Below are 23932 nucleotides of genomic sequence, written 5' to 3'. Positions count from 1 at the left end.
CCCCCCCACCCCAACAATGGTTACCAACAAGTTATATTATCTTGCATGTTCAACTTATTTGTGGCAAAGGTTTGCTTTGGCAAGCTGTTGCTACAACTGACAACCTGATTTTCTTCAAGTATTTCAACATACCAAACAGCAACATTACTTTCCATTTTCAAAGTAAAGGTGAGTCCATAGAGGGACGTAAATTAAAAAAGAAAAAACACACATTATCTAAAAATTAAGGAGCAGTAATTGACCAATTCAGTTTTTATTCAGAAATGCTAGCTGTATTAGGTTGACTCAATGATGACACGTCTCACTGAACTCATCAGCAAAACACCAATTTTCATTTGCTTTAACTGTTATGCACCAAGAAAAAGAAATCAAAGAAGTTTAACAGTAAGACAACAGGAAACTTACTCAAATGCTCCAAGCTTTCAAGACTTCAGACATCCAGTAACTTAGTTTTTGCATGCTACTACCCCCTAGAGATAATGCCCATTCCCAGTAGATGGAAATTAAAACATTCACATGGAAAATGTAACATACATAATTAAGGAACTTTGGAACCTTGTTGCAAAGCTATTGAAAAAGCATACACATCAAACAAAGAATATTCCCCTTTGAAGTACTTTTTCAGTTATGTGATCTGAATGTGGACTTGTCAACTGTAAAGAAAACTTCCATTAACTAGCATCTAAGTTCCAAGAAAGAAGACAAATTCCTAATCAGCTGGTCAACTCATTCTGCTGGAAAGAGCAAAATAAAGCAGATTTTGAATGTCTTCATTTTCTGCTTCCGTTGCAGCCCACTGGTCACCTATGCAAATATTTCAAATTTCAACTTAAAAAACATACAAAAAAAATATTTTTGAATCATTAAGTAGTACGTCTGAGTTATATAAAGAAGGTTAAAGACATCACGGTTTTACTAATATTAAGCATATACATTTCAAGTTTAGAATAAATTATTTAAGCAATACATTCCCAACCGGAGCTCTCCCAAGCTCATGCTTGTTTTTTTCAGAAGATGCCACTATCAGTAATACAGTTCTGGTACAGCAGGAACTCTTTTTTCCATTCCGTCTTTCACTATTGATGCTAAAAGCTCTTTATAGGTAAGAAGGATAAAGTTATTGTCCTAACACATTTTGATGAACTGTCTTGTGGTTAGTTTCATTAACAGGAAAGGAGGAGATATTTTAAAAAAATGATAAAAAACATAGCTATTTTAAAGCAATTTTGTCCAAAAGCAAAAAATAATCAGCATGTTTCATGTGTAGCACTGTTTCTCCCAACAGAGAACAGGTGCCTGTGTTCAGAGGTACAAGTTCTGTGCATACACTTGCCAAGTTAACGTGGTTTTTAAACCCACCTCAAAATGGCGTGTTTCAAATCATGGAAGGTCTAAAAGCTGCACATGAACATTATTTAATGTTAGACACACACTAAGTTTTATTAAGCATTACACTAGAACTATTTTGGTATAAAAATACTTTATTTTAAAGCTATGAAAGTTATAAAAATATGTAGTTAAACCTTCAACTCACAGAATGTTTGCTATTTTTAACATTAGTAATTTGTTTCTCCTACCGAATCTGGATTTTATTCGAAAGGTTTACAAGACAATTATTACTATCATTTAAAAAACCCAGCATTACAGGGAGCTGTACTAATTGTGATATTTTATCAGTATTCATTTAACCTCTAGGTTTTTTAATGAAGGCAGCAAAAACAACTATTTTCTGATGATACAGAATTTCTTATTTCTTGAAGCGTTTCTGTGGTTGACCACTTCTTCATTAGTTACCTGCAGCATGGCACCTTCCTGCCAAAGAAAAAAAAAGTGTATCTGAAGATGTTTATCACATATGTCTAAACCAAATTACCAATAGGGGAACTTCAGCCATTTTTTTAAAAAAAAGTAATAAGCAGTTCACTGGTGTGTCTAACACAAAAGGAACAGGACTTTTGTTAGCTGAGTCCACGTTCTTCAGTAGGTAGTAGCCTGTCAAAGGCAATGGAACTTTGAAGTTAGGGTGTGGGCATTTTTTTGTTGTTGTTGTTGTTTTTTCTTGGTGGGTTTTGTTGATTTTAATTTAAAAAACAGATCTATGAGTATGCCACCCATACTCTGAATAACTCATTAGTTGGTGAGTTTTCATTAATTTGAGGAGCAAACATTGAATGCAATTGCGAGTAAGGCTGACTGAATTTGGCACTAAGGTTTATTAGCTGCAAGAACTATAAAAAATGGTGGAAACCTCATCATTCTAGCCAAATTCCAGATTAAGTAATTACATTATACACTCATAAAATACCACCTGCAGTTTCATTTGAAGTTTTCACTTCCCCTCCTAAAGAACTGCTTATGCAGTTGCTATAAGAATGGACGACACATTCCTTCACAGAGGCAGATGTATTCTGTGGTGCAATTTTTTTCCTTACACGTAAACAGTCTAAAGTTACTTGGGAACCTTCAGGATGAAATGTGTTATATAAAACAGATTGCAGTAGACAAGACACATAACAACATAGTTCATTTTCAACAGCACAGAGCTACCTTCATTGCATTACCTTGCAACCACCATAATGCATAGACTCCCAAGAAAAATAAAATGTTGCAGGATGCAAAAATAAAGTTGTATGATTTAATTAACTTGTGACCTACCATTTTAACTACCAACACCAGGGATGGAACCCTTGCAAAGCTTTACTAATGGACACTTGCAGGTCTCATTTGTTCAACTGTAGCAGAGTACAGTGGCAGCAGTCTATGCTTGTCCAGGGTTCATATCATAGCTAGATTCCAGTAGGAAAAAAATATGTTAAGTAGCTGAAATTAACAAAAATTTGTTTGTAAAAAATTTAATAATACAAGAAAAACAGGATTCACAAATTTCTTTTCAGTTGGTAATCGTTAACTCAAATTTATTGCTATGTTAAACTACATAATGATAATAACTATACTGAAAGAATACTGTCATATAAAATTAGTTTCTCATTTTTGGAACATTAAGAAAGGAAAAAGTAAATAAGATCTTACCTAAAGAAGTTTAACTGATGCTTAGAACTAGTTTGCTCTACACCCTCAGCCTTCGTTGGCATCCTTATAACACTACCGTAGTTAAAGCTTTGCAGAAATACAGCGCAGCTTTTTAAGACTGGCTGAACTTAGTGACGTTTTCAAGAGTTCTCTTGTACTAGACCTGTGTCCCTGGAAGAGTACCTCGCTGGGGATATTTCCTTTCCTTGCCATTGAAGAAGCAGCATCTAAAAGATCTAAAAACGTGTTTCTCCTTGCAGAGATATCCCTTAAGTTATCTAGATATTTAAATCTGATCATTTACAGACAACATACTTTTTTTCTGACCAGCATTTAATTTTACATGTACAACAATAGCTTTATATTATTTGTGGGACCTTATACTACCCACTCCTTGCCTTATTTTACAATATTAAAAAAAAAATCTAAAATTACACAATATTTCCTTTAGAATTATTTTATTAAATCATAAATGTACAACAGCTTCTTAACTCTACACACGCACTTAAATTTTTAAAAGGAAAACGTTATGTCTTATTACACCATGATCCTGGCTAATAGCTTTTCAAAACTTTGAGAAAAATCTTAAAAAAGGTTTCACATGTCACCTGAAACTTACAAATTTAACATTATCAAAGGAATGCTTCTACACTTACAAAGACCACTAGAAAGAAACAACAATTAAAAAGCTAAGAAACTGTCTCAAAGGCATTTTTACAATCCTTCCTCCACAGTAAGGTAATGTTATTAAATAATCCAAATCCATTCACAAAATGGCTCTCTGCATCTGCTCTGGTGTCTTCTGCCATATCACTGCATATTTATGCATGACTGAGATAAGTGTTTCCTTAACATTGTTATTTCGATAACCTGAAGCTGTTCTGTTACCTCTGGGCTCTCATCCTCTCCTATTTATACAGTGAAGCCTGTTTCAACAGAAGTAAAGAGTAAAAAAAATAGGTTATGAAATTATTCATCTAACCATTTTTTAAAGGAAAGATAATATCCTAAAAAGCTTTTAACTCCTGCAGCTACTCTCACGAATCACTGCAATTTTAGCACTTAAAAACATACTTACCCATGGCAAGCTTGCAGAAGCTCAATAACGGCTCCTCCCTCCATATCCACCACTTCCTCCACTGCCCCCTGGACCATAGTTTCCTGCAATTACAGGAAAACAAGCAACAGAAGAGTTACATCTGTACACTTCTCAAATCAAAAATGCTTCTGATCACTCTATCGAGACTAGCATCCAATTTACTTCCAGAGATATCCAACACAGATTTTAACATTTCACTGTCTGCATCTTACTAACACCAAAAAACTGCCACATGCTGTAATCTTAGAAGATTCAGCAGGGCCACATGTAATTTGATGCCCTATACTGTCTTGAGACCAAGAAAGGGTTTCGTCTTTCAGTTTCCATTTCACAGGCTTTATACACCATATTAAATAACATTTAGACAACTGAAAGCAGGAAGTGTCAGAAAAGAAGTGGCACTAAAACAAAAGGGAAATGGGAAAAATCTCAGGAAGTTTGGTGGACATTAACTGGAGTATAGAGTAGACCATGAAGAGTATGCAATGAAAGCAAAGAAAGTTTTCCTACAGATCTTTACAGATCGGTATCTGTAAGACATGTTGTAATAGTTGGGGGGGGAGGGAGAGGGATGCATTTTCCCCAGTACATGCTTTACACTCCAAAGAACAATAAAAAATTGTAGCCATCTCACATACTACACAGAACAAACACAGGTATTGTGCATCTGTTTGTTGTTGAAGAATCTAGCTATTTTTACCCATCAATCTTCCCTCCCACCTCCCCAAAGAGCCAGAGCTTGCCCACTCTGTTTGGCTTGAAGGCAGGTCAGGACATAAACAATACCTCCACCATATGGTCCCCCCATGTTCCTGCTGCCACCAAAATTTCCACTCTTCATTGGACCGTAATTGGATGGCTGCTGGTTGTAGTTTCCAAAATCATTGTAGTTTCCACTTCCGTAATTGCCTGCATTATCAACACAAGAGAGTAGAAATGCCCAGATAAGCTAAAACACGCATGGAATTATCTCATTATTATACATTTAAATAAAACACAAGATCATACAATGATTCCAGCAGCATATGAAATTAGCTGCTTTTTTTTTTTTTTAAACTGTTTGGAAAGTTGTTCTTGCTAACCCCACCCACACACCTCCCAAATCTCAAGCGACTTGCACTGATTTACAACTGAAACACTCTATCCTTTCAAGCCAGTAGGTTACCTCCTCCATAGTTGTCATAACCACCTCCATAGCCCCCACCCTGGTTGCCATATCCAGGTCCTCCTCCACCGTATCCTCCTCTTCCTCCTCCGTAACCAGGACTGCCACCGAAGTTGCCACCTATGACAATACAATCCTTTAAAATAAACTTTTCAGTGTAGAAGGCAACCCAACTCTAAATGGAGGATATGTTTCTGTTTACAAGTCTACAGAGGAAGAAAAGGGTGGTAGTAGTTTTATGAAGGCACATATCCAACTCCCACCCTAACTGAATTGTGAATAAAGCCCGCTAGTCAGACTGCCTAAAAGCATCAATGAAGAGACTTGAATCTCTTTTTTCCAGACAATTTACGAAATGCTGCCATTCTAAAGAAAAGGGCATACATAGTCATCTAGATGCACCTTTATATGGCAAACCATATGGTTATAGTGTGAGCCAACAACTAGGTGTGCTTCTTAAAGCCAACAAAATAGCTTTGGCAATTGAAGTAAGTTTTATATGAATAGTAAGTGAATGTATAAGCATTTCAGAATGAAGAAAAAGAGTAAAATTGAAAAAAAAAGCAAAAACAAAACCCCACAACAGAAGTAAACTAACCTCCAGGTCCTCCACCATATCCATTATACCCATCACCAAATCCACGGCCACTCCCATATCCATCTATTGGAGGAAGAAAAAAAGATCATTTGGTACAGGTGAATTTAAGTGAATTCTTTTGTTATCCAACCCCTATGACCTTAAGAACCAAATCTCACAAGCACTTGGTTTAGAAAAATGCATGTGAAACACCTCATCTAATCTTTCCTTTACCTCTTGCATTTGTAAAGTACTGAGTTCATTTTGGACATAGTATACACCCAGTTAGCTTTCACATCATTTCCGTGTTCAAGAAAGAACCCCTCCACCATAAAGCTCATGAGTGCTGCATATGATTACAGACAAGAAGTCTCTAAATTCCTTAGCAGAATCATTGAGTTTACGTTAATTTTGGCATTTAATAAAATTCTTTAAAAATTAGATCGCTTGAGTTACATCAATAGCCACATAGTCAATTTGCATACTATGCAAGAGGTCTGCAAGTTATTTAAAAAAATAAAAATTAAAAAAAAACAAAACACTTCAGCAGTTATAGCTGCATTTAAAGTAAACAGAAGTAGCTTACAAAGTTACCCGAAACCTGAAGGATGGTGTAAATGAGAAAAAAAGTGCTACAAACATGCCTGTCTTACCGGCTCCCCCTCTGAAATTGCTGCCAGGCCCTGGACCAAAGTTGCCACCACCTCCACGTGCATCACCAAAACCAAAGTTCCCTATTAACAGTTGACAGTTTTAATGCAGTGAAATCACAGGAAGCGAACACAAAAATGAACTATAAAGCACTAAGCATTACTTGCACATACCTCCTCTCCCACTCCTAGAGTTCTGAACTTCCTGCATTTCCTGTCTAGAGAGAGCTTTCCTTACTTCTGCATTATGGCCATTGATGGTGTGATACTTCTGCACTGTAACCACAAGAAATAAAATACGATGAGCACTGAAGTACTCATCTGGAAACAAACAAGAATCGCCAACTACCAAAAACGAAGTAATTTCCAAATTAATCCATACACTTTTCATCTAATTGTTTTAAAACCCCTGAATACCAAAAATATATTTAAACAAAGAATCCACTAATTATTTAAAATACGTGTTCCCACGCAACTCAGGAGAGCTATGACACGGCAAATATTCATGCACTTAAAAACTTAGCTTCACACAATTACCGTGACTGTAAACGTTAGTATTATCAGATGGAACAGTGACATGAAGATTACTCACATACGATTTTATCCACAGGATCATGGTCATCAAATGTAACAAATCCAAACCCTCTCTTTTTACCAGACTGTCTGTCAGTAATGATTTCAATAGTGTCAATCTTTCCATATTCCTCAAAGTAGTCACGAAGGTGGTGCTCTTCGGTGTCCTCTTTAATACCACCAACAAATAGTTTTTTCACAGTGACATGAGCACCAGGTTTTCCAGATTCCTGTTACAAAAATGTTCCAAATTACCACAAAGAAAGGCCATTTTTTCAACTGCTATTTTGCCAGGATTTCACGCATGCAATACTAATAAACTAAAACTTTCAGACACTGAGGTAGCTCTCTTACAGTGTATGTCCCTAAAACCTCTTTGTAGGGTGGAAGGCAATGCTTTTACTCCCCCAACCTGCATGGAAGTTTTAAACACCCTGATGAAGACACACGTTCAAGTGCTATTAAATGCCTAAAGGTAAATAAAAAGCCTTTAAGTAGACTGAGAGAAAAATGTGCGACCAACTGCTCGGAAGAACTGAAGGTATCCACTAACGTAAAATTAAAAATCGTGCTCTAGTTTACTTAAAACAGAAGTGCATCAGATTCCTCTGTCCACCTCTCCATCAGCAGTGAAGCCCACATTCCGCATCTCAACAAAGCTTCAACTACAGCAAGTACAGTCATGCTCTTTAGCCTCTTCAAAATAGAAATACACAACTCCTCACATTCCTTTAAAAAACAATAGAATTAAAAAGGAAAAAAAGGTTTTGTTTTGAGCATGATGTTCAAGCCACTGCAGTAGGTAAGTATGACAGCCCTAAAGCTTGTTAACAGCTTTATGCGTATGAACAGTATGTACATACACTGCTTTAATTATGATTTCCCACATACTAATTAACCCTGCATTCTTCAGGGAATGTAAAGAAAACTGGAATCGCTAATAGTAACGGTTCTGGTTGTTTCCATTTTCCCTGACCTATGGGGCACTTCATTCAATTCCAGTTCATCAATCCAAACACATTAAAAAAATGGTTCCGATATTATGCGTGAACTGGTTAAATCCTCCCAGAGCTCCGACAAGGCAGCGAACAGAAGTCACCTAGAATCTGTACTTGCTCCTGAAGTATCTCTGTGCCCCAGTAACCCAGCTGAAAAGCCTACAGGTATGCTATGCTGCTTTCCCGTGCACCCACCTAACTTATAGCCTGGAGTTTAAAACCAAATATGCCTGAAGCAAAAACGTGAGTAGTCCCTAGGTTGATTTTGAACACTACCCCTGGGGAAGGAAAAAATAAATAATTTCTGCACTATGCTCTCTATTTTTGGTCACTTCAGTCACCTTTGAAAAATACCCAGAAGACTGACAGGAGCTCATTAATTTGAGATGTAGTAACAGTAACCATTCCAGAGAAGAGTTGGTTTGGAATTTGCATAATTACATTCAACACGTTTCAGCTAACAATACTTTCCAGGCCTCAGTTGCATCCCTTGCAGACATGATTCATAACCAAAATAACTAAGAATTTACTATAATAATAGAGATTTATGTAATATAGTAAATTAACAGACCAAAAGTGTGGGAACGGTGCCCCAGCCACACCCTTTAACCAAGAGTATATAAGCCCAGACAATTTCTAGTAAGAATGAAGCGTACCTAATCTGACCAAAACAGAGGTTCATTTCTCAAAGCACAAATATCTGCTTTCAAAACCGTATTTACCTCTCTAGCCACAGCTCTCTTAGGCTCCACCACCCTTCCATCAATCGTGTGAGGTCTTGCAGCCATGGCTGCATCAACTTCAGCCATTGAGGAGAATGTTACAAAACCAAACCCCCTTGATCTTTTGCTTGCAGGATCCCTCATTACCTAAAAACAATGAACAAGTTTAAACCACATCTACATGTCTCATGTGAAGCTTAACAGTAACAATATTTGGAGAAAACATACAAACCTAATTTGAGTATTTCTTGGTTTCAAAATACAATTACATATAAAGCAGCAAGCTATCAAGGACACAAGCAGCACTGCTGCTTAGCATCACAGAAATTCAGAACATCGCTAATTCTCTACCAGTAACTCAAACTCTGCCAACAAAAACCCCATAGCAGCAATGCACGTTTAGATTTATATTTGCTTTCTCTAAAATCAAGCATTTCTTTCAATCTCCCTGAAGAGCACACTTAAAAATTGGCTCATGAAATATGGATTTACAGCTTCCTGAACAAATTCAGTGGAACGACTCCTGCAATAGAAGAAATAAACATACAGAAGATCCCAGGCTGCAGAAAGCCATCCTTCCCCAGGTTCATGGGGCTGCTTACCATGGTATCAGCTTTCTACCAAAGGTTACAGATCACACTGTTGCAGATGCAATCATGCTCTGTGTACTCCCTAATTAACTTCAGTGTCATCGCTTGAAGTGCATTTTGAACAGTTGTAACAAGTGGTTGAAGATGAGAGATTTTACAAAAAACAGATTGTGAATGCTTGCTAATTTTACCAGCAGACTTTGCAAGAGGAAACCTGCACAAAGCTTTGATACGCTGTTACGTATGAACCAACTGTATGTACACTGAAGAAAACTGCACGCTCTCTTTGTTAAGTTGTTCAAAAAACAACTCCCCATTTTTACAATTTCTACACATTCCATGTCATTGTTGTGCATTAATATGCCAAACTTACCACGCAATCTGTAAGCTTGCCCCATTGCTCGTAGTAATTCCTCAAGCTTTCCTCTGTTGTTTCAAAGCTTAAGCCGCCAATGAACAGCTTGCGGAACTGCTCCTTTTCCCTCTATCACAGAAAAAATGATTACATTAATATAATTTACAATACTTGCCCTGCACCAGCATAATCAGACAGTAAGTAAGACTTTCTTAGAAGTCAAAAACTTTCACTAAGAGACATTTCTCAAAATTAGGTTTGGCTCTTCAAAGCATTCTACCAGTATTCAAGAAATTAAGCAATTTACACAATTCTCTGGGTCCAACTTCATGAAACAGATCTTAATAATGTGCTTCTCTTCCCATCTCTCCCTCCAAATATTAAAAGCAAAGGGCCAAATTTAAATATTTCCAGGAGAAAAGTCCTCTCGAAGACCGGTATCAGACACCTTTTAAAACCCCACTGGAGAAAAAAACGCTCCAAAGTACCAAAGCGTCCTCATTAGAAATAACATAAATCCATTTGAACTGCCTCTTTTTATTCCAGATAGCATTCATTTTTAAAAATCATTATGGCTCAAATTATTGCACATGGATACTATTTAACCAAAGCATTAACAAATATAAATAAATATGGCTAAATATGTTCTCAAATGGGTCACTGATTCATATCCCCTCATTAATTATTAAAATGAAGGAAGCTAGACCACCTGTAAAATTTATTTTGCATTCTGAACCAGAGTTAGTGCTAACCGCATCCCCTCTCAACATCAGGGATATCAGAACTAAGTGGAAACATCACATTTCCCTTTTAGGTACAAAGTATGTTTTCAATAAAAGACTATTACTTTTCAGAGCAATTTTCATTGAACTTATTCAGCAGAACTATCTACAAAACAATTGTGTCATTTAAAAAAGCCCAAGACCAATAACAAGGTATTACGTTTACTATTTTGTATGCAATATTGTAACACAAAATGTCAACCTTCCAACCCTCTAAAAAATATTCTTATCCTAAGAAGATAGCACATCGCTGTAAGCAAGAATACCACTGTATCATAGATTTCACTAGTCCACATGTCAAATACCAAACTAAAAAAAAAAAAGCACTGAATATTAACCCCCTTTCACAGAACGTAATAATTTCATCATCTTGTTTGATAGAGTCAACTGTCCTGCCAGGTTTAATTATGTCAGCTTCATACTGGTTGGTCACTCTAAAAATGAAGAACATTTCCCTTTTTTTTTAAAGTAACATCTAGAAAGCAAAAAAAAGTGCAGTGTACAAATGCTTTCAAAAGCATTAAGCCAGTCCACAGGAAGACCAACATGGTTTCTGAGGTTGTCAAAGGTAGGCATGATGTAAAAACATGTAACGTGGAACAACACAATTACTAGAGACAACAACATCCGATCAGTTTTTGTTATTGGCCTACTACCAGCTGACACGGAACTCAACTGTTATAAAATCTATTTTTTCCCCCTCCAATTAACTATGGCATTTGAGAAAATTTGATTTCAGTATCACTTAAAAGCACGACATCCAACAGCAGATTCCAAGTATTTTTTCTTCTAAGAAACACACAGGAAGCTAGTAGTATCTCCTCACTGTGCAGATGACTAAAATTAGATCGAATTGAGTTTTAAAGCAAGAATCCCATGCTTTCATATCATCTCCTAAATGGAATAAAGGAAAGCATGCTACATACCACACTCGGACTTAAGTCACACCATCATTCCTCATTTGAGTAGACTAGCAGAGAAATTTTAAGCAATGATTGCTTAAATGCCAAAAAACCCACAACTAAGTGCCAGAAAACCTCTCTTTAAATTGCTCCAGTACAACTGCTTAAAGATTAGGGACTACTTTCTAGTTTCCTAGGCCCACAGGAGACACTTTTCCCTATAAAATCATTCCTTTATGTCTAATAACAAAACTAGGATACAAAAACGTGAAAATCAGGCAAATTTAGAAGGCACGGTGATTCTTCCAATAAATATTAGACTTACTTTTAAAAATAGTAATTCAATAGTTTCAAAAAGTAATGCCATCTTTGAGATGGCTGTAACAACTACACTCACTTTTTAAAAGGCAAATATATACCATGCATTACTCATAAACATTAAACAGAGTAGCAAAACACCGGGAAGTTTCAAAGAATTCATACATCTGTCATAGAGCACATGCTGTACCTGAAGCAACATCTAAACACACACATCTGAACATGGCAAAAAGGAAATTCACTGCTTCTTAAATGAAATCTCTGTGCGACAATATCCTAAACATGCTGTTCCGCTCATACACACGCACAGCCGCTCAATGGAGAGGGACTGTCTTAACCGTATCAGTTTTAGGAGACTCTGACTACAATCTGGGATTAAACTCCCACTAGGGTCCAGCAATCTTTGATAATCCTAAATTTACGCTGAACCGGTAACATCCCTGATATAAAGTATAATTAAGCCAGTCCCTCTCAGAATCTCGATGAAAGCACTCAGTTGGTTAAAAAAAAAAAAAAAAAACCACCACAACCCATTACCACCCATTTCCCACACCCCCCAGTATAAAAGCTAGAAGAAAGACCTCCTTAGAAGTTTCCATAGTACATGCTGTGGCAGGAACAGAATGAGAGAGAAAATGTTATGAACTCCTTGGAATCTTCATTAGAGTTTGTGTTAAACCTTCTCTCGTAGCCTTAAATCGACGCTTCACAGGACTGGAAAAACGTGAAGCCTTTACTGGAAAATTGACCATCAGAGCAGTAAGATGCATTTCACGTAGTAGTAAGGCATGCATAAACACGCCGAGCTGTCCGCAGAGCTCTGCGGAGTCGGGAGCTCGAGTAACCAAAACGGTTAACGGCGAGAGGTGGGTGGGATCTCGCAACAGCTAATGGCCAAGCCCGCCAAAAGGCCGGCGGTCCCTAAGCAGGAAGGCTCTCCCCTCTCTTCGGCCCAGGCAGTAGCCCCGCTGCCCCCCTTACGGGAGCGCATCCCCGCGGTCCCGCAGGCCGGCTCCCCCCGCAGCCCCGGCGGCGGCTCCGCCATGTGGCGGCGCCCAGGCCGGCAGGGCCCCGCAGCGGGGCGAGCAAAATGGCGCCCGGCAGCTGCCGCCGCCCGCAGCCACGGCGGTGCGCTGGGAAGGCGAGCAGGGAAAAAGGAAGGGACTGCGGAAACGCCGACCCCAGATGAACCCCTGGGGCGGCGGGGAAACCCACCGCTGCGGATCTATGGGGGGGGGAGAGCCCGCAGCAGCCGCTCCCCGCCCCGCAAACACCCCAGCACCGCAGCCCCCCCCCCCCCCTCGGCCTCCCGCCGCCATTTTCCCCCTCCCCCTCGCGCCGCCATTTCTTAGCGGCGCCACCGCGGCCCGGCGGCGCTCGCTCCCTGACCAGCCCCCGCGGCCGGGCCGGGAGCCACCGCCAAATTCCCGAGCCCGCCGCCCGCCCGCGGATCCACCGCCGCCTCCTCCTCCCCTGAGGGCTGCGCGGCAGCACCAACGGCTGCTTCCAGAACCTTCCTCGCCGCTAACGCTCCCCCCGCGGCGGGAGCTCCGCTCCGCTCCGCGCCCCCCCCTCGGCCCGGGGAGGTTCGCTCGGTGCCCTCCTGAGGAGCCGTCCTGCTGAGGAGCCGCTCGCCGCCCTGCCCACGTACCATGTTCTTCATGGTGTCGGCGTTCCTGCCCGGGAGCGCCGCGCAACCCGTCAGAAATGGCCGCCCGAGCTGTTACGTAATTTGAAATGGAGCTCCGCGCACTGCTAGCGCCCTCCTCCTCCTCCTCCTGCCTTCCGATGGCTCGGTTTAAAAAATAAATAAATAAAAAAAAAAGCTCGGATCCGGAGCTTAGATAAATCCGAAGGGGCAGTGTTTCTGCGTAACGCCCCTCTGTGTTTTTATCACGTAATAAAAACTCATCGGCTCCGCTAGGAATGACCGTCTCCGGAATGAGCCGAAGGAGCCGTCGCCGCCGAGCTCATCCGCTTCGGCACCCGCCGGAAAGAGCCGAAGCGCGGCCGGGAGACCATTCGCCTCGCTTCGGCAATTTCCGGAACTCTCCGAAGCGGGCCAGACGGCCGCTCGGCAATTTCCGGAGAGAAAACGCCGCAGCGCCCGTAGACCGCGCAGCCCGCTCGGCAATTTCCGACGGCGGAAGGGACCCGCGAGACGCGCCCGAGCGGCTCCGAACCGGCTCGGCACCGCGTCGTCCCCCCCCCCCCCCCCCCCTCCGGAAATTACCGAAGCGCTGCACCTCAGGGCGGGGGGCTATAATTAGCCGCAGGGGGCTATCACGCTGTTTTACCCCCCCACTGCTGGCAGCGCGGCCCCTTCCCCTCGCGGCCGGGCGGGAAGAAGCGGTACCGGCCCCGGAGAGCGCTGCGGGGGGGCGCACCGCGCCGCCGGGCCGCTCCCTCCCCTCCCTGCCTCCCTCCCTGCCTCTCTCCCTGCCTCTCCACACGCCCCGCGACAAAGGGTGAGTGCCGGCACGGCGCTGCGGCCGCCCCCCGCTTCCTCCTCGTCCTCCTCCTCCTCCTCCCTCAGCCAACAGACCCCCGGGAGCCGCCGCCGGTGCCCCCCGGGCCGCTCCTCAGGGCCCCGCCGCCCTCCTCGCCTCCCTCACGGCGCCGGCCAAAATGGCGGCGGCCGCCCCGCGCCGCTCACCCAGTCGCTCTCCCTGTCGCCGCGAGGCATCTTCCTTCTTTTGGACGCCTGGCGCGGTCCTGCGCTCGCCCCCCGTTGGAGAGACGTCTTGGCCCCCCTCCTGTGCCGGCGGCGACGACGGTAGGAGCTCGCAGCTGGCGCGGAGGCGGCGGCGTGCGCTCTGCCCCGTCAGCCGCCGGCGCGCACTGCTCGCCCAGCCCAGCCCCGACCGCCGCCGCGCCCGCCCTGCGCCGCCGCTCCCCTCCCCTCCTCCTCCTCCTCCTCCTCCTCCTCCTCCTCCTGCTGCTGGGCTGCCGCTGCCGCCCTCCCTTCCCCCCCCGCCTTCCCCCCGCCCCCCGCCCCAGCCCCCTCGGATGTCGCTGCCGCCGCCGCCGCTCAGTGCGCGCAGGGCGAGAGCCGCGAGGAGACGGGGGAGCGGCGCGGCCGAGCACCATTGAAGTCTGTATCCTTCAGCTCCCCCCCTTCCCCTCCCCCCCGCCTCGGGGCCGGCACCCCGCTTTCCCCCCTCCCCCCTCCCCTTTTTTTATTTGATATTTATTTTTATATATGTATATTTTTTTTCCCTTTCGGCGGGATCCGCGGCAGGCCTCGGGGAGGGGGAGGCAGGGGGGCGGCCCCGCGGGCTGTGCCGCGGGGGAGGCAGGAAGGAGGGAGGGGGGGGACGAGGAGGAGGAGGAAGGGGGGCGCCGGGCAGACAAAGCCGGAGCCCGCCAGCGCCGAGGGGCGGCCTCCGCAGCCCGGCCTCCGCCAGCAGCCTCCGGCCGGGGGAAACGTGGCGGGGTGGGGTGCGGTGGGGTGGGGGGGCCCCCGGGGTGCAGCACCCCCACACACACACACACTATTTCCCTTTTTTTTTAATCGTTATTATTTATTTATTTTCCTATCCGTTAGCGCTGTTGGCTCTTCCCCTTCCCCCCCCCTCCCCTTTTCTCCTTCCTTTCAAACGCGGACGAGGCGAGCCCCGCTGCGCCGGGGCCCCCGGAGGGCCCTGCTCCCGCCGCCCCCGGGCCTGTCGGAGGAGAACGGGGCGGGATTGGGGAGCCCGGGGGGCTTGGCTGGCCTCGGAGGACTTCTCTCTTTTGCCTTGCCCTGGCTTATGTGGAATTCTTAAGTTTAATAGTTGGCAGTGGGGCAGGGGTAATGCACGCTGAAAGAGGTGGCCGGTAATGAGAAATGCCGTGGAAAAGGGGATGGATTGTGGTCGACACAGGTTAAATCTGCCCAGGTGAAATCTGTACACCTTAGCTGAGCTAATTTTGGCGTAGGACCTGAATTCTTGCAATCCTGAGAATCAGAAGGCAACGTTACAGTTGCATTAAGATAAATACTTGCTCATCGGTACTCACTACCACGTAAGAGTGATGGGTGACTCTGTTACACTGCAGATGTGTAGCTGCTCCCCGCCAGATTCACAGTTAACACATCCAAGTATGTGTTTTAATTAACTGCTAGAATCTGAACTCTTGTTCCATTGGGTTTAAGGAAATAAGCATCCCTGATGGTCCTCCCCCTTTTCCCTAGAAACATCTCTGTGCCTTAGTAGGCCTTGGGAAAAGCCTTTTTTCAACCATATGTACCACTTTGTAAGTGTCAGTTATCCTGGCTAGGTAAAAGTGTGTTGCTGGGTTATGCCGGACAAAGTAGTAATCTACTTTTTGTTCTGGATTTAATCCGTGTTAGAAATGTTATATGCAATGAATACATGGGGGTTGGAACAAGGACCATGCTTGTATTGGGATGCCTTTCTTTGAGTAATGTAAACTTCCTTTTAATTGTCATGCATTTTTCTAGTAAAAGCTCTGCAAGTCTGCAATAAAAATGGCCTCCAATAAAACTACATTGGTAAGTTCATGCACACCTAAAGTATGTAAGGATTTAATCAACATATTTTTCTTCAAACTTATAACTTGGCATCTCCATTTAAAAGATACATCCACATCTCCCCTCCCCAGCATTGTTCTGACCAAAAATTCAGATCCAGAAAGTAAGGCTACTAGAAAGGACATTATCTTTGGCTTTAACAAATCTGCCATTTCTGCAGAGATGCATTGGGAAAAAGACCAAAAAAAAAAAAAGGCTCTGCACAATTTCACGTGTCCTACAGTAGAAAACACTAAGGATTTTTTTAGCCTCCTTTCAGGATACCATGTAATTTATCGTATATGTAAAAATGAAACAAGAGTAATGTATTTGTTTAATTTCTTCTAGTTTATTCAGGAAAAACTAATTGTCTGAGAAAAGGCAGTCCTTACAGAAGAAAAATAACTATTGGGAAATGATGTGGTTTAGTTAAGATGCCCTCTAAAATGATTGTTAACAAATAACAGTTTCTTTGAATTTCATAGGAGCAGAGATTATCAGATGCAAACCCCTCCTGGACCATTTTAATGATGCATTCGTGGATCTCAAGTCCTGTAAAGCTTTGCTTGATGTTAAAATATGAACTTTTAAGGGCAGTTGGTTGCAGAAGTTGATTTAATTGCCATTTAATTTAGTTATTTTATATATATGCATAGATACACGTGTGTGAAAGAACTGAAAAAATAGAGCATGAGATGCATCCAAGGATGCTTGAGGCAGGGAGCTAAGGAAGAATGCATATACACAAGTCACCATTTGGGTGGCAGAACAACTGACTTGCAATGCGCTCAAAAGGCCGGTTCTTAAATTTCCTAAAATGGTTGCTAATTGACCCAGATTGAGGCACGTTAAAAACTTGCATCAACTCATGGCTTCACAGTGCAGCGCGGTGCTTGCTTTACATGATATGATAAAAAACAGCTGTAAGGATTTCATCAAGATGAATGTCTGAACTTTATGTCAGTAATTGATAGCCCGCTTTTCCCTAATTTGAGGAAGTGTAGTGGTTAGCCAGCCCAGGGAGGAGGTGCCTCAGGGATGGGGAAGAGTCTGTGAATGCAGTATTTTTAATATTTTGATGTTGTTCAGGGTTTTGCTGCACAGGTCAGGAAAATCAGTTATGGTTCCCATGGGAACCGTAACTAATTCTGCTTCATTTTGTAGTTTATGCGAAACCTACATATATTAGGGGATAGCTCAGCTCTGGAACTGTAATTCTGATTTTGTTACCTCTTGTATCTTGAAACACTTCACCACAATGTCATGTCAGCGTTCTAATATTGCCCCTCAGAGAAAGAGCGATTATCCACTGAGGAACATCTGTATCTGGCACACGTAGCTTCTGAATGCAGAGTGGGAAATGCGCCACAGATGAGTATCCAGTGGTTAAATGCCCAAGTTAACTCTCAAAACAGGTCACCCTAAAGAAGGGACTTTTCGGGGCTCTATTGGACATTTCTACCTTTTGAGTCAGCTGCTGCACTCACCTGTAAGCTGAGATTTGCATGGGCTTGTATAATCTCAGAACTTAGAGTTCTTTAATGAACGTTCAATATTTCTCCAGGCACTGCAGTTAGATATTATTTACTAGGTTGGAAAGGCTCAAGAAGAGTTTGGAAGGTAGTGCTGTTCAGAAGATGTAATTAAACCCCTAATATATAAAACAAAAAGCAACGTACCCTTGACGTTGCTTTTGCTTACTGAACTTCAAGGAAAAAAAAAAAAGCAGATCCCGTAGTGTTCATTTTCTTCTATGGAAGTTTATACAGATACTTAAAGTCTTTAAAATTTTCAGAAATAAAGAGGTTACTTTCATACAGAGGTCCAAACCATTTAAGTGACAAGAATGAGTGAAGCTGAAAACAATATTAGAAAATGGTCTTCCGCTGAATTAGAGAAATTCAGTCCAACAGGGAACACAGATTGAGATGTTCTACCTGTAGCCTGCTTGCTTCATTGCCAGTATTTAGTATGATAATACCATGCTATAGTGAGTCTGTGTCACTTTTTTTCCTGCTTTTTTTTTGTTGCTGTTTTCCTCATCTCTACCCATTTCTCTTTTTAATACTTTAATTTCTTAAAATAAGCAGCCTTCTTAGGTGAGTTGGGCATATTCATGTTTTTACTTAATTTCGGTCTTGCGTTCTTTTTTCATGTGCAGGCAAAAAAAAAAAAGCCAGTGTGGTTGAGTTGACGCTTCTCAGACATGAATACCATGTTCCAAAATACACCTGGAGTATGCAGGCAGTTAAAATCTAATTGGAAGTACATGCTCTGTTTTAAATAATCCCTTCTATACTCCCAAATCAAAACAAGTGTCACACAAGTTGTATACAGAAAATTGCTGTTTGAAAGGGAAACTCGAACCTTTTCCTTGCCTTACTTCGTTGTTTGCACCTTCAGTTTATGGGTTGCTAACCAGAGTAAAGGTATTTTGGGGAGGGAGAGGAAAAATTGATTACAAAAAAAGGAAGAGCACAAAGAGTAGGCTTTGGAAAGACAGAATCAGCTTCTTCAGTTTGCAAAAAGAAGACAGTTTTCTTTGCGCCTAACCGATATTTTTTTTCTGCCTTTCACCACATCAAGACAAAATTCTGCAAAGTCTAAAAATTAGTTTCAAAATTGCTTCACAGTATTCGCAAACTAACCCACGTTAATTCTAGAGAAGGCTAGAAAAATGCCATAAACATCAGTGATCCATGATTTTTGCTTGTTTGTTTCTGATATGTAGGAAGTGCATTAGTGAGGAAGTAGTTCTCATTTAGGGTGCTGCATGACTGTATAGTTTTTTGGAGCTTAATAATTTTCCCGTTAATTTCTGGCTGCCATTTTAACAATTTCCCTATAAGGAGCAATCCAAAATGGCAACCAAACTGTTCTTGGTCTGTTAATGCTCCAGAAATGTGATATGACAAGGTTACAGACCTGTTCCAACCTTTTCGAGACTGCAAACAAGGAAATTCTGAAATGTGTCCTTCTATAACTATTAAATTGTGCCTTATTAAACTGGGAATGCCTTGAGGATGATGTGGATGTAATATTTATTTTAAGAACTTGAAGAATATTATTTAAAGTGTCAAATGTAAACTTAAAACACTTAAAAGTTTTTAAGTTAGCAAAACTTCATTTACATGTTAAGTGCTGTACTTTAAGTGTAGCTGTCTTAAAGTTTGGCACCTTTGTGACACCTGAATGTAAGTTACATCGGTGCGTGGCTAAGAATGAGAAGGGACTGCAGTAGTTGAATGCTCCTAGCATGCATCCTGGAGCATGCACCCTGTTCAATAATTATCACTCATTATTGAATACTTTGTTTATAGTAGCACTACATCATAAACTTTGCTCCCATCAGCTTCTCCTTTTTTGGAAAACGTAGTAACCACTTTTTTTTTTTGAGTAGCATCCCCTTTCTGTTTTATGCATTTTCACAATTCCCTTATTACTTTTCTTTACTCTGCCTTACGCTGTTTCTTGCCCTCTGCCCTTTCACAGGCGTAGAGTTAACTTACAGAAGCTTTATAAAATTTCAAGCATGTAGCACTGGGAATGAAATGTATAAGGGGAGTGGAGGCACTGATTGTACGGACAAAAATATTTCACCTTTATAAAAACTGTTGTTAAGTGTTGGGTATCTTGTTAAGTGACTGAAGAAAACCCAAAATATTAACATGTCTTGCTCAGGTTACCCGACCTCATGCACTAACGTGAAAGGAGTCTGAGCTTCTGGCTATAGTGTGAATAAGTACACCACTCCTTGCTGTTTGTTGACCAAAGTTGGATTTGGCCAGTGAAGTAACTGTGTAAAGCGGGAGAATGAATAATGGCAATCTGAATTTCTTTTGTAGCACAAAATGGGAAAGAAACAAAATGGCAAAGGTAAAAAAGTTGAAGAGGCGGAGCCTGAAGAATTTGTTGTGGAGAAAGTCCTGGACAGACGTGTTGTGAATGGAAAGGTGGAATACTACTTGAAATGGAAAGGCTTTACAGAGTAAGGCATTCCACGGTATTTTTTTCTGATACAATGCTAAATACTAACCATCTGTTTGAAATAGCTGCGTGGATGGGGGGTTGGATGGTGGGGGATGCGTTTTAAAGAGTGGAAAGGGGAGGGCATCCATAAACGTGTATTCAAGTGGGGCAGTCAGGTATGAAAATAAAATAGACGATATCTGGCCTAGTGTTCATGCTTCATAAAAATGCTCCAAGGTTCCTACTAAGTCTTCGGTGATCATTCTTTTGCCATTGTTCTTTGATTTAGCTTGTGTCAATATCTATCAAGGTAAGCTAGACTGACAGTTGTCATAATATAGGTATACTTATACATGGGATGGAACGAATGTTATTTCTGAGAAATAAATTTTGCAGGGATTCAAACTGTAGGCAGCTCTGAAGTAGTGCATTCAAGGCAGATACTTTGCTTATTGTTTACTTTTTTGAACTTCTCTCGAATTAGATGAATTTACAAAAGGAATTCTCTGGCATGGTTGCCTTAATTAGACATACCCAAAAGGTACCTGTCAGTCTCTCTCCCAGACCTTGTATAAGCACAACTGTGCTTTACCAGCTGAAAAAAGGGGATGCATCGAATGTTTATATAACCTAGCGTTTGAACATAAGTAGTTACATGTGCAGCTACCTTATTGTTGTGTGTCTCGCAAAGCAGTTGCATTGCAACTTTCTGCAATTCTGTCACCTGAAATCTGTGCAAAGATGACTGCATAAACAGCAGTGTGTTTAGTATGCAGGGGTCTGGTTTAAAGTTGTAAAAATATGTTTTAGTAACTGAAAACAATGTGTTGATACCTTGTTTGTGCTGTAGTACTGTGTCAGTATTTATACATGAGGATTTCTGGTGAAGTGCTTAATTGTTGTAGGAAATGTTCATGGGCAACTTAAACAATTATTTAATGGAGTACATGCTGACTGGAGCATTTGCAATAGCCAGCCCTAGACCTGGAGCTTTGCTCTCTGTAGTCAAGCAAAGAAGGGAGATACAGTTAAGCTCAGTGCTCAGAGACTGCTTTTGAGAGCATTTCTGGTACGTAGAAGGGACAGTCTTTAGGGGAGCCAGGAGGGGAGTCAGTTTAATTCAATGGGTAGGTCGAGAGTTGAATGTCTGAGCTCCCGCCAAGATCAAAGGACTTAACAGAGCTGCTTATTCTGTACCTTGAGTTTAAGAAGAGTTGAACAATATTCTTCACACTAGCAGAGCTTACTTCTTTCAGTCATCGAATGTTGCATATGTGAAGGTTGTGAAAGATGATGAGAGAGGCATCCTTAGGTTTAAGAAAGATGACTTACGTAATGAGAAAAAAATGACTTGCTTAAGGTGAGCCATGTGGCTAGCTTTATGTTTTTCTTCTTTTCCTAGTTTTATATAAATGTGTGTATGTTTCAGTGCTGACAACACGTGGGAACCTGAAGAAAACTTAGATTGTCCAGAGTTAATTGAAGCTTTTCTGAACTCTCAGAAAGCTGGTAAAGAAAAAACAGATGGTGCCAAAAGGAAATCTTTGTCAGATAGTGAATCTGATGATAGTAAATCAAAGAAAAAACGTGATTCTGTAAGTATATGTTTGTGCGCTAAGCTTTGTTTCTCCTGTGTCTCTTCCTATCTATCCAATCCCTTGCCCTCAAAATTCTATCATGACTTGGAGAATTGGAAACAAACGTGGGTTTAAAACTGTGAAAATTGCACAGTATCTGGAACAGTTGTTGGAAATTGTAATGATATATAGTGGTCAATGAGACTGTCAAAATAGTGGGTAAAAGATGAGTGCTTGACATTCCTCTATATGACCAGAAGTTTTGACGTTGTCCCCTGATGCTTGTTGAATAATTAAAAGTAAGACTGGTTGAGAGTTACTGACAAACAGTGGGAAGTGGGTCAGTTTGTATTGGAGCAAAGTGCTCATGAATGCAACAAGGTGAAGTTCTGTTCTGGCTTTTGTATGATTAAGCACATGATTAAATGGGTAAGTGGGAAGATGGCAAAATGTGAAGACCAGGCAATTATTTAGATTATGCTGGACTTGATGGTGGAGAAAGTGTAGAAAGGGTGACTGAAGAAAACCTACCTTTACATGTAAAGGTTTGGGTTTCGCCTACAGTTTGAATGAATGAACATGGTAAGTTTAGTGCTAGTAAGTGCAAAATAATGCACGTATTAAAGTGTGTTTAGTAGTTCCCATTTTCCTCTCTAAGCTTTCAAACTGTAGAAATTTGAATTGAAGCTGGTTGGCAATGGCAGTGGTTTACTGAAGACAGCTGTTGGATGTGTGCTGTCAAAAATGGGTGGTGTTCAAAGGCATCAGAAGGAATACTGACGTACAGAAAACAAAATATTATTTGGAGTATTTAAAGTCAGTTGTGTGGCTTGACCTGGTGCAGTAGTGGTCACTGAAAAAGGATGTTGTGAAACTAGAGGAAATAATAAAGGAAACAGTTGTAATATTCTGCAGCACTGGTGTGATCTCAGTGAGCCAAGAGGAGTTGAGGTATTCCCTGTGGGTGCAGTTGCACAGTTGGCTTAAGCCAAGCTAAATCCCCAAGTCTGTTGTTCTGCTGAAAGGGATAGGTTCTTCCCGCTGCCAGGACTGCATTTTGGCTTTGCTCGTTTTGTTGCTTTTCATAGCCATCCTTGTCTTTTTGTCTACTATAAGGATTTTAGATTGCTTGTTTCATCTATTGAGCGTTCAGAAATAACTGCTAGAAACATTGATGTAGAATTCCTTTATTCTTGCTCTGCATCTGAACGATTTGATCTGAAGACCAGTCATGAGGAAAAAAAAATGTCATCTTCAGGCAATTATTATATGTAATCATAGCTTTTGTAATTATGTAAGGCTGTATTTTGTTTTGTTCTGTTACGCATGCAGACAAATGCATGTATCTAGCTCTAAAGCCAAAATACAATTTTATCTTGAAGTAGATAATGATCTTCTAACTTGCTCAATAGGTTGATAAGCCAAGAGGGTTTGCGAGGGGTCTTGATCCTGAGCGGATAATTGGGGCTACGGATAGCAGCGGAGAGCTTATGTTCCTCATGAAATGGTAAGTCTTCCATCCATAGTTCGGGTCTGTATTACAGGAGGGCAGGCAGTTGCACTTAGCTGGTGAAAAAACTTCATTTCAGCAGGCAGATGCTGGTGGTCTGCTTATTAACCTTGTGTTCTTAGAAAAAAACAAAACTTGTGCAATCACTCAGTACTTACTCCCCCTTTCTTCCAGAACCAAAATGGCTTTAGGTTCTCTTGGTTCAGTTTTACAGAAATAGAAATTTGAAAGGGAAATTCAGATAAAATATGGGGAAAATGGTATTTGTATGGAAAAGATGGATCTCGGTAGTGTTCTTGCTGAGGGAATGGCAGGCCGAACTCCGCTTTTACATAAGCAGAATCTAGCTGCTGGATAGCCAACCTTTGAATCAAACATAGTGCCTACTGTTCTGCATGCAATCATCCGGATAGAAAGTTGGAAGCAACTAGTGGAGGAAGCTGAAATTGTGATGAAGAAACAATGTGAAGGAGGAGTTTGCCATTATGGGCCTATAACAGGGGAAAAGTGATGGGGGGAGTTCGTGGTGTTGGGAGGGTAGGGGGAAAACAGTGCCATTAGCTAGTGTGTTGGCAGAAGACTTGTCTTTCTGCAGTGAA

General features: G+C 41.7%; 2 protein-coding genes and 1 long non-coding RNA gene across 18 annotated transcripts in view; 1 reads left to right on the top strand and 2 right to left on the bottom strand.

The window, feature by feature from the left end:
* Nucleotides 1-227: 227 nt before the first annotated feature.
* HNRNPA2B1 (heterogeneous nuclear ribonucleoprotein A2/B1) lies at nucleotides 228-14685 on the bottom strand. Of its 13 annotated transcripts, none has more exons than XR_014579886.1 (12): nucleotides 14418-14685; nucleotides 9778-9888; nucleotides 8815-8961; nucleotides 7114-7324; nucleotides 6696-6797; nucleotides 6516-6605; nucleotides 5893-5955; nucleotides 5295-5414; nucleotides 4916-5038; nucleotides 4109-4191; nucleotides 2656-2786; nucleotides 228-1812 (listed from the first exon to the last, which is right to left on the bottom strand). XR_014579886.1 is itself a non-coding variant. In XM_083824487.1 (11 exons), the coding sequence occupies exons 1-10, from the start codon at nucleotides 14445-14447 to the stop codon at nucleotides 4130-4132; spliced, it is 1059 nt and encodes a 352-aa protein (XP_083680613.1). In that variant the 5' UTR covers nucleotides 14448-14685; the 3' UTR covers nucleotides 228-1812; nucleotides 4109-4129. The 13 variants fall into 13 exon arrangements, 10 of the variants coding, with proteins under 10 accessions (XP_083680613.1, XP_083680615.1, XP_083680609.1 ...); XR_014579887.1 differs by having other exon boundaries at nucleotides 6525-6605; XR_014579888.1 differs by lacking the exon at nucleotides 14418-14685 and adding an exon at nucleotides 13413-13793 and having other exon boundaries at nucleotides 6525-6605.
* On the bottom strand, nucleotides 10925-13406 carry LOC310894434. The gene is made up of 2 exons (XR_014579905.1): nucleotides 13151-13406; nucleotides 10925-12368 (listed from the first exon to the last, which is right to left on the bottom strand). It is a non-coding gene; the product is annotated as an uncharacterized lncRNA (long non-coding RNA).
* CBX3 (chromobox 3) overlaps nucleotides 13906-23932 on the top strand; it is a 13778-nt gene continuing 3751 nt past the window's right edge. The window contains exons 1-6 of one of the 4 annotated variants that reach the window (XM_083824501.1): nucleotides 14758-14855; nucleotides 16209-16259; nucleotides 16763-16831; nucleotides 20123-20265; nucleotides 21676-21841; nucleotides 23236-23330. In XM_083824501.1, coding sequence (XP_083680627.1) covers nucleotides 16236-16259; nucleotides 16763-16831; nucleotides 20123-20265; nucleotides 21676-21841; nucleotides 23236-23330 — 497 coding nt within the window. In that variant the 5' untranslated portion in view covers nucleotides 14758-14855; nucleotides 16209-16235. Of the gene's footprint in view, nucleotides 14230-14739; nucleotides 14856-16208; nucleotides 16260-16762; nucleotides 16832-20122; nucleotides 20266-21675; nucleotides 21842-23235; nucleotides 23331-23932 lie in introns of those variants that run through there. The other 3 variants (XM_083824502.1, XM_083824504.1, XM_083824503.1) reach the window with 3 other exon arrangements.

This window comes from Anser anser (genome assembly GCF_964211835.1).
Source record: "Anser anser genome assembly, chromosome: 2".
Lineage (NCBI taxonomy): Eukaryota > Metazoa > Chordata > Aves > Anseriformes > Anatidae > Anser > Anser anser.
This window is presented reverse-complemented; position numbering and strand designations above follow the sequence as displayed.

Bases quoted from the DNA above. Each gene is read 5' to 3' on its own strand.
- HNRNPA2B1 (XM_083824487.1), bottom strand. From the start codon at position 14,447: ATGCCTCGCGGCGACAGGGAGAGCGACTGG. The intron at 6,606-6,695 runs GTATGTGCAAGT...AACTGTTAATAG, and splicing joins CTCTAGGAGTGGGAGAGGAG to GGAACTTTGGTTTTGGTGAT. The intron at 5,415-5,892 runs GTTAGTTTACTT...GTATTGTCATAG, and splicing joins ATATGGTGGAGGACCTGGAG to GTGGCAACTTCGGTGGCAGT.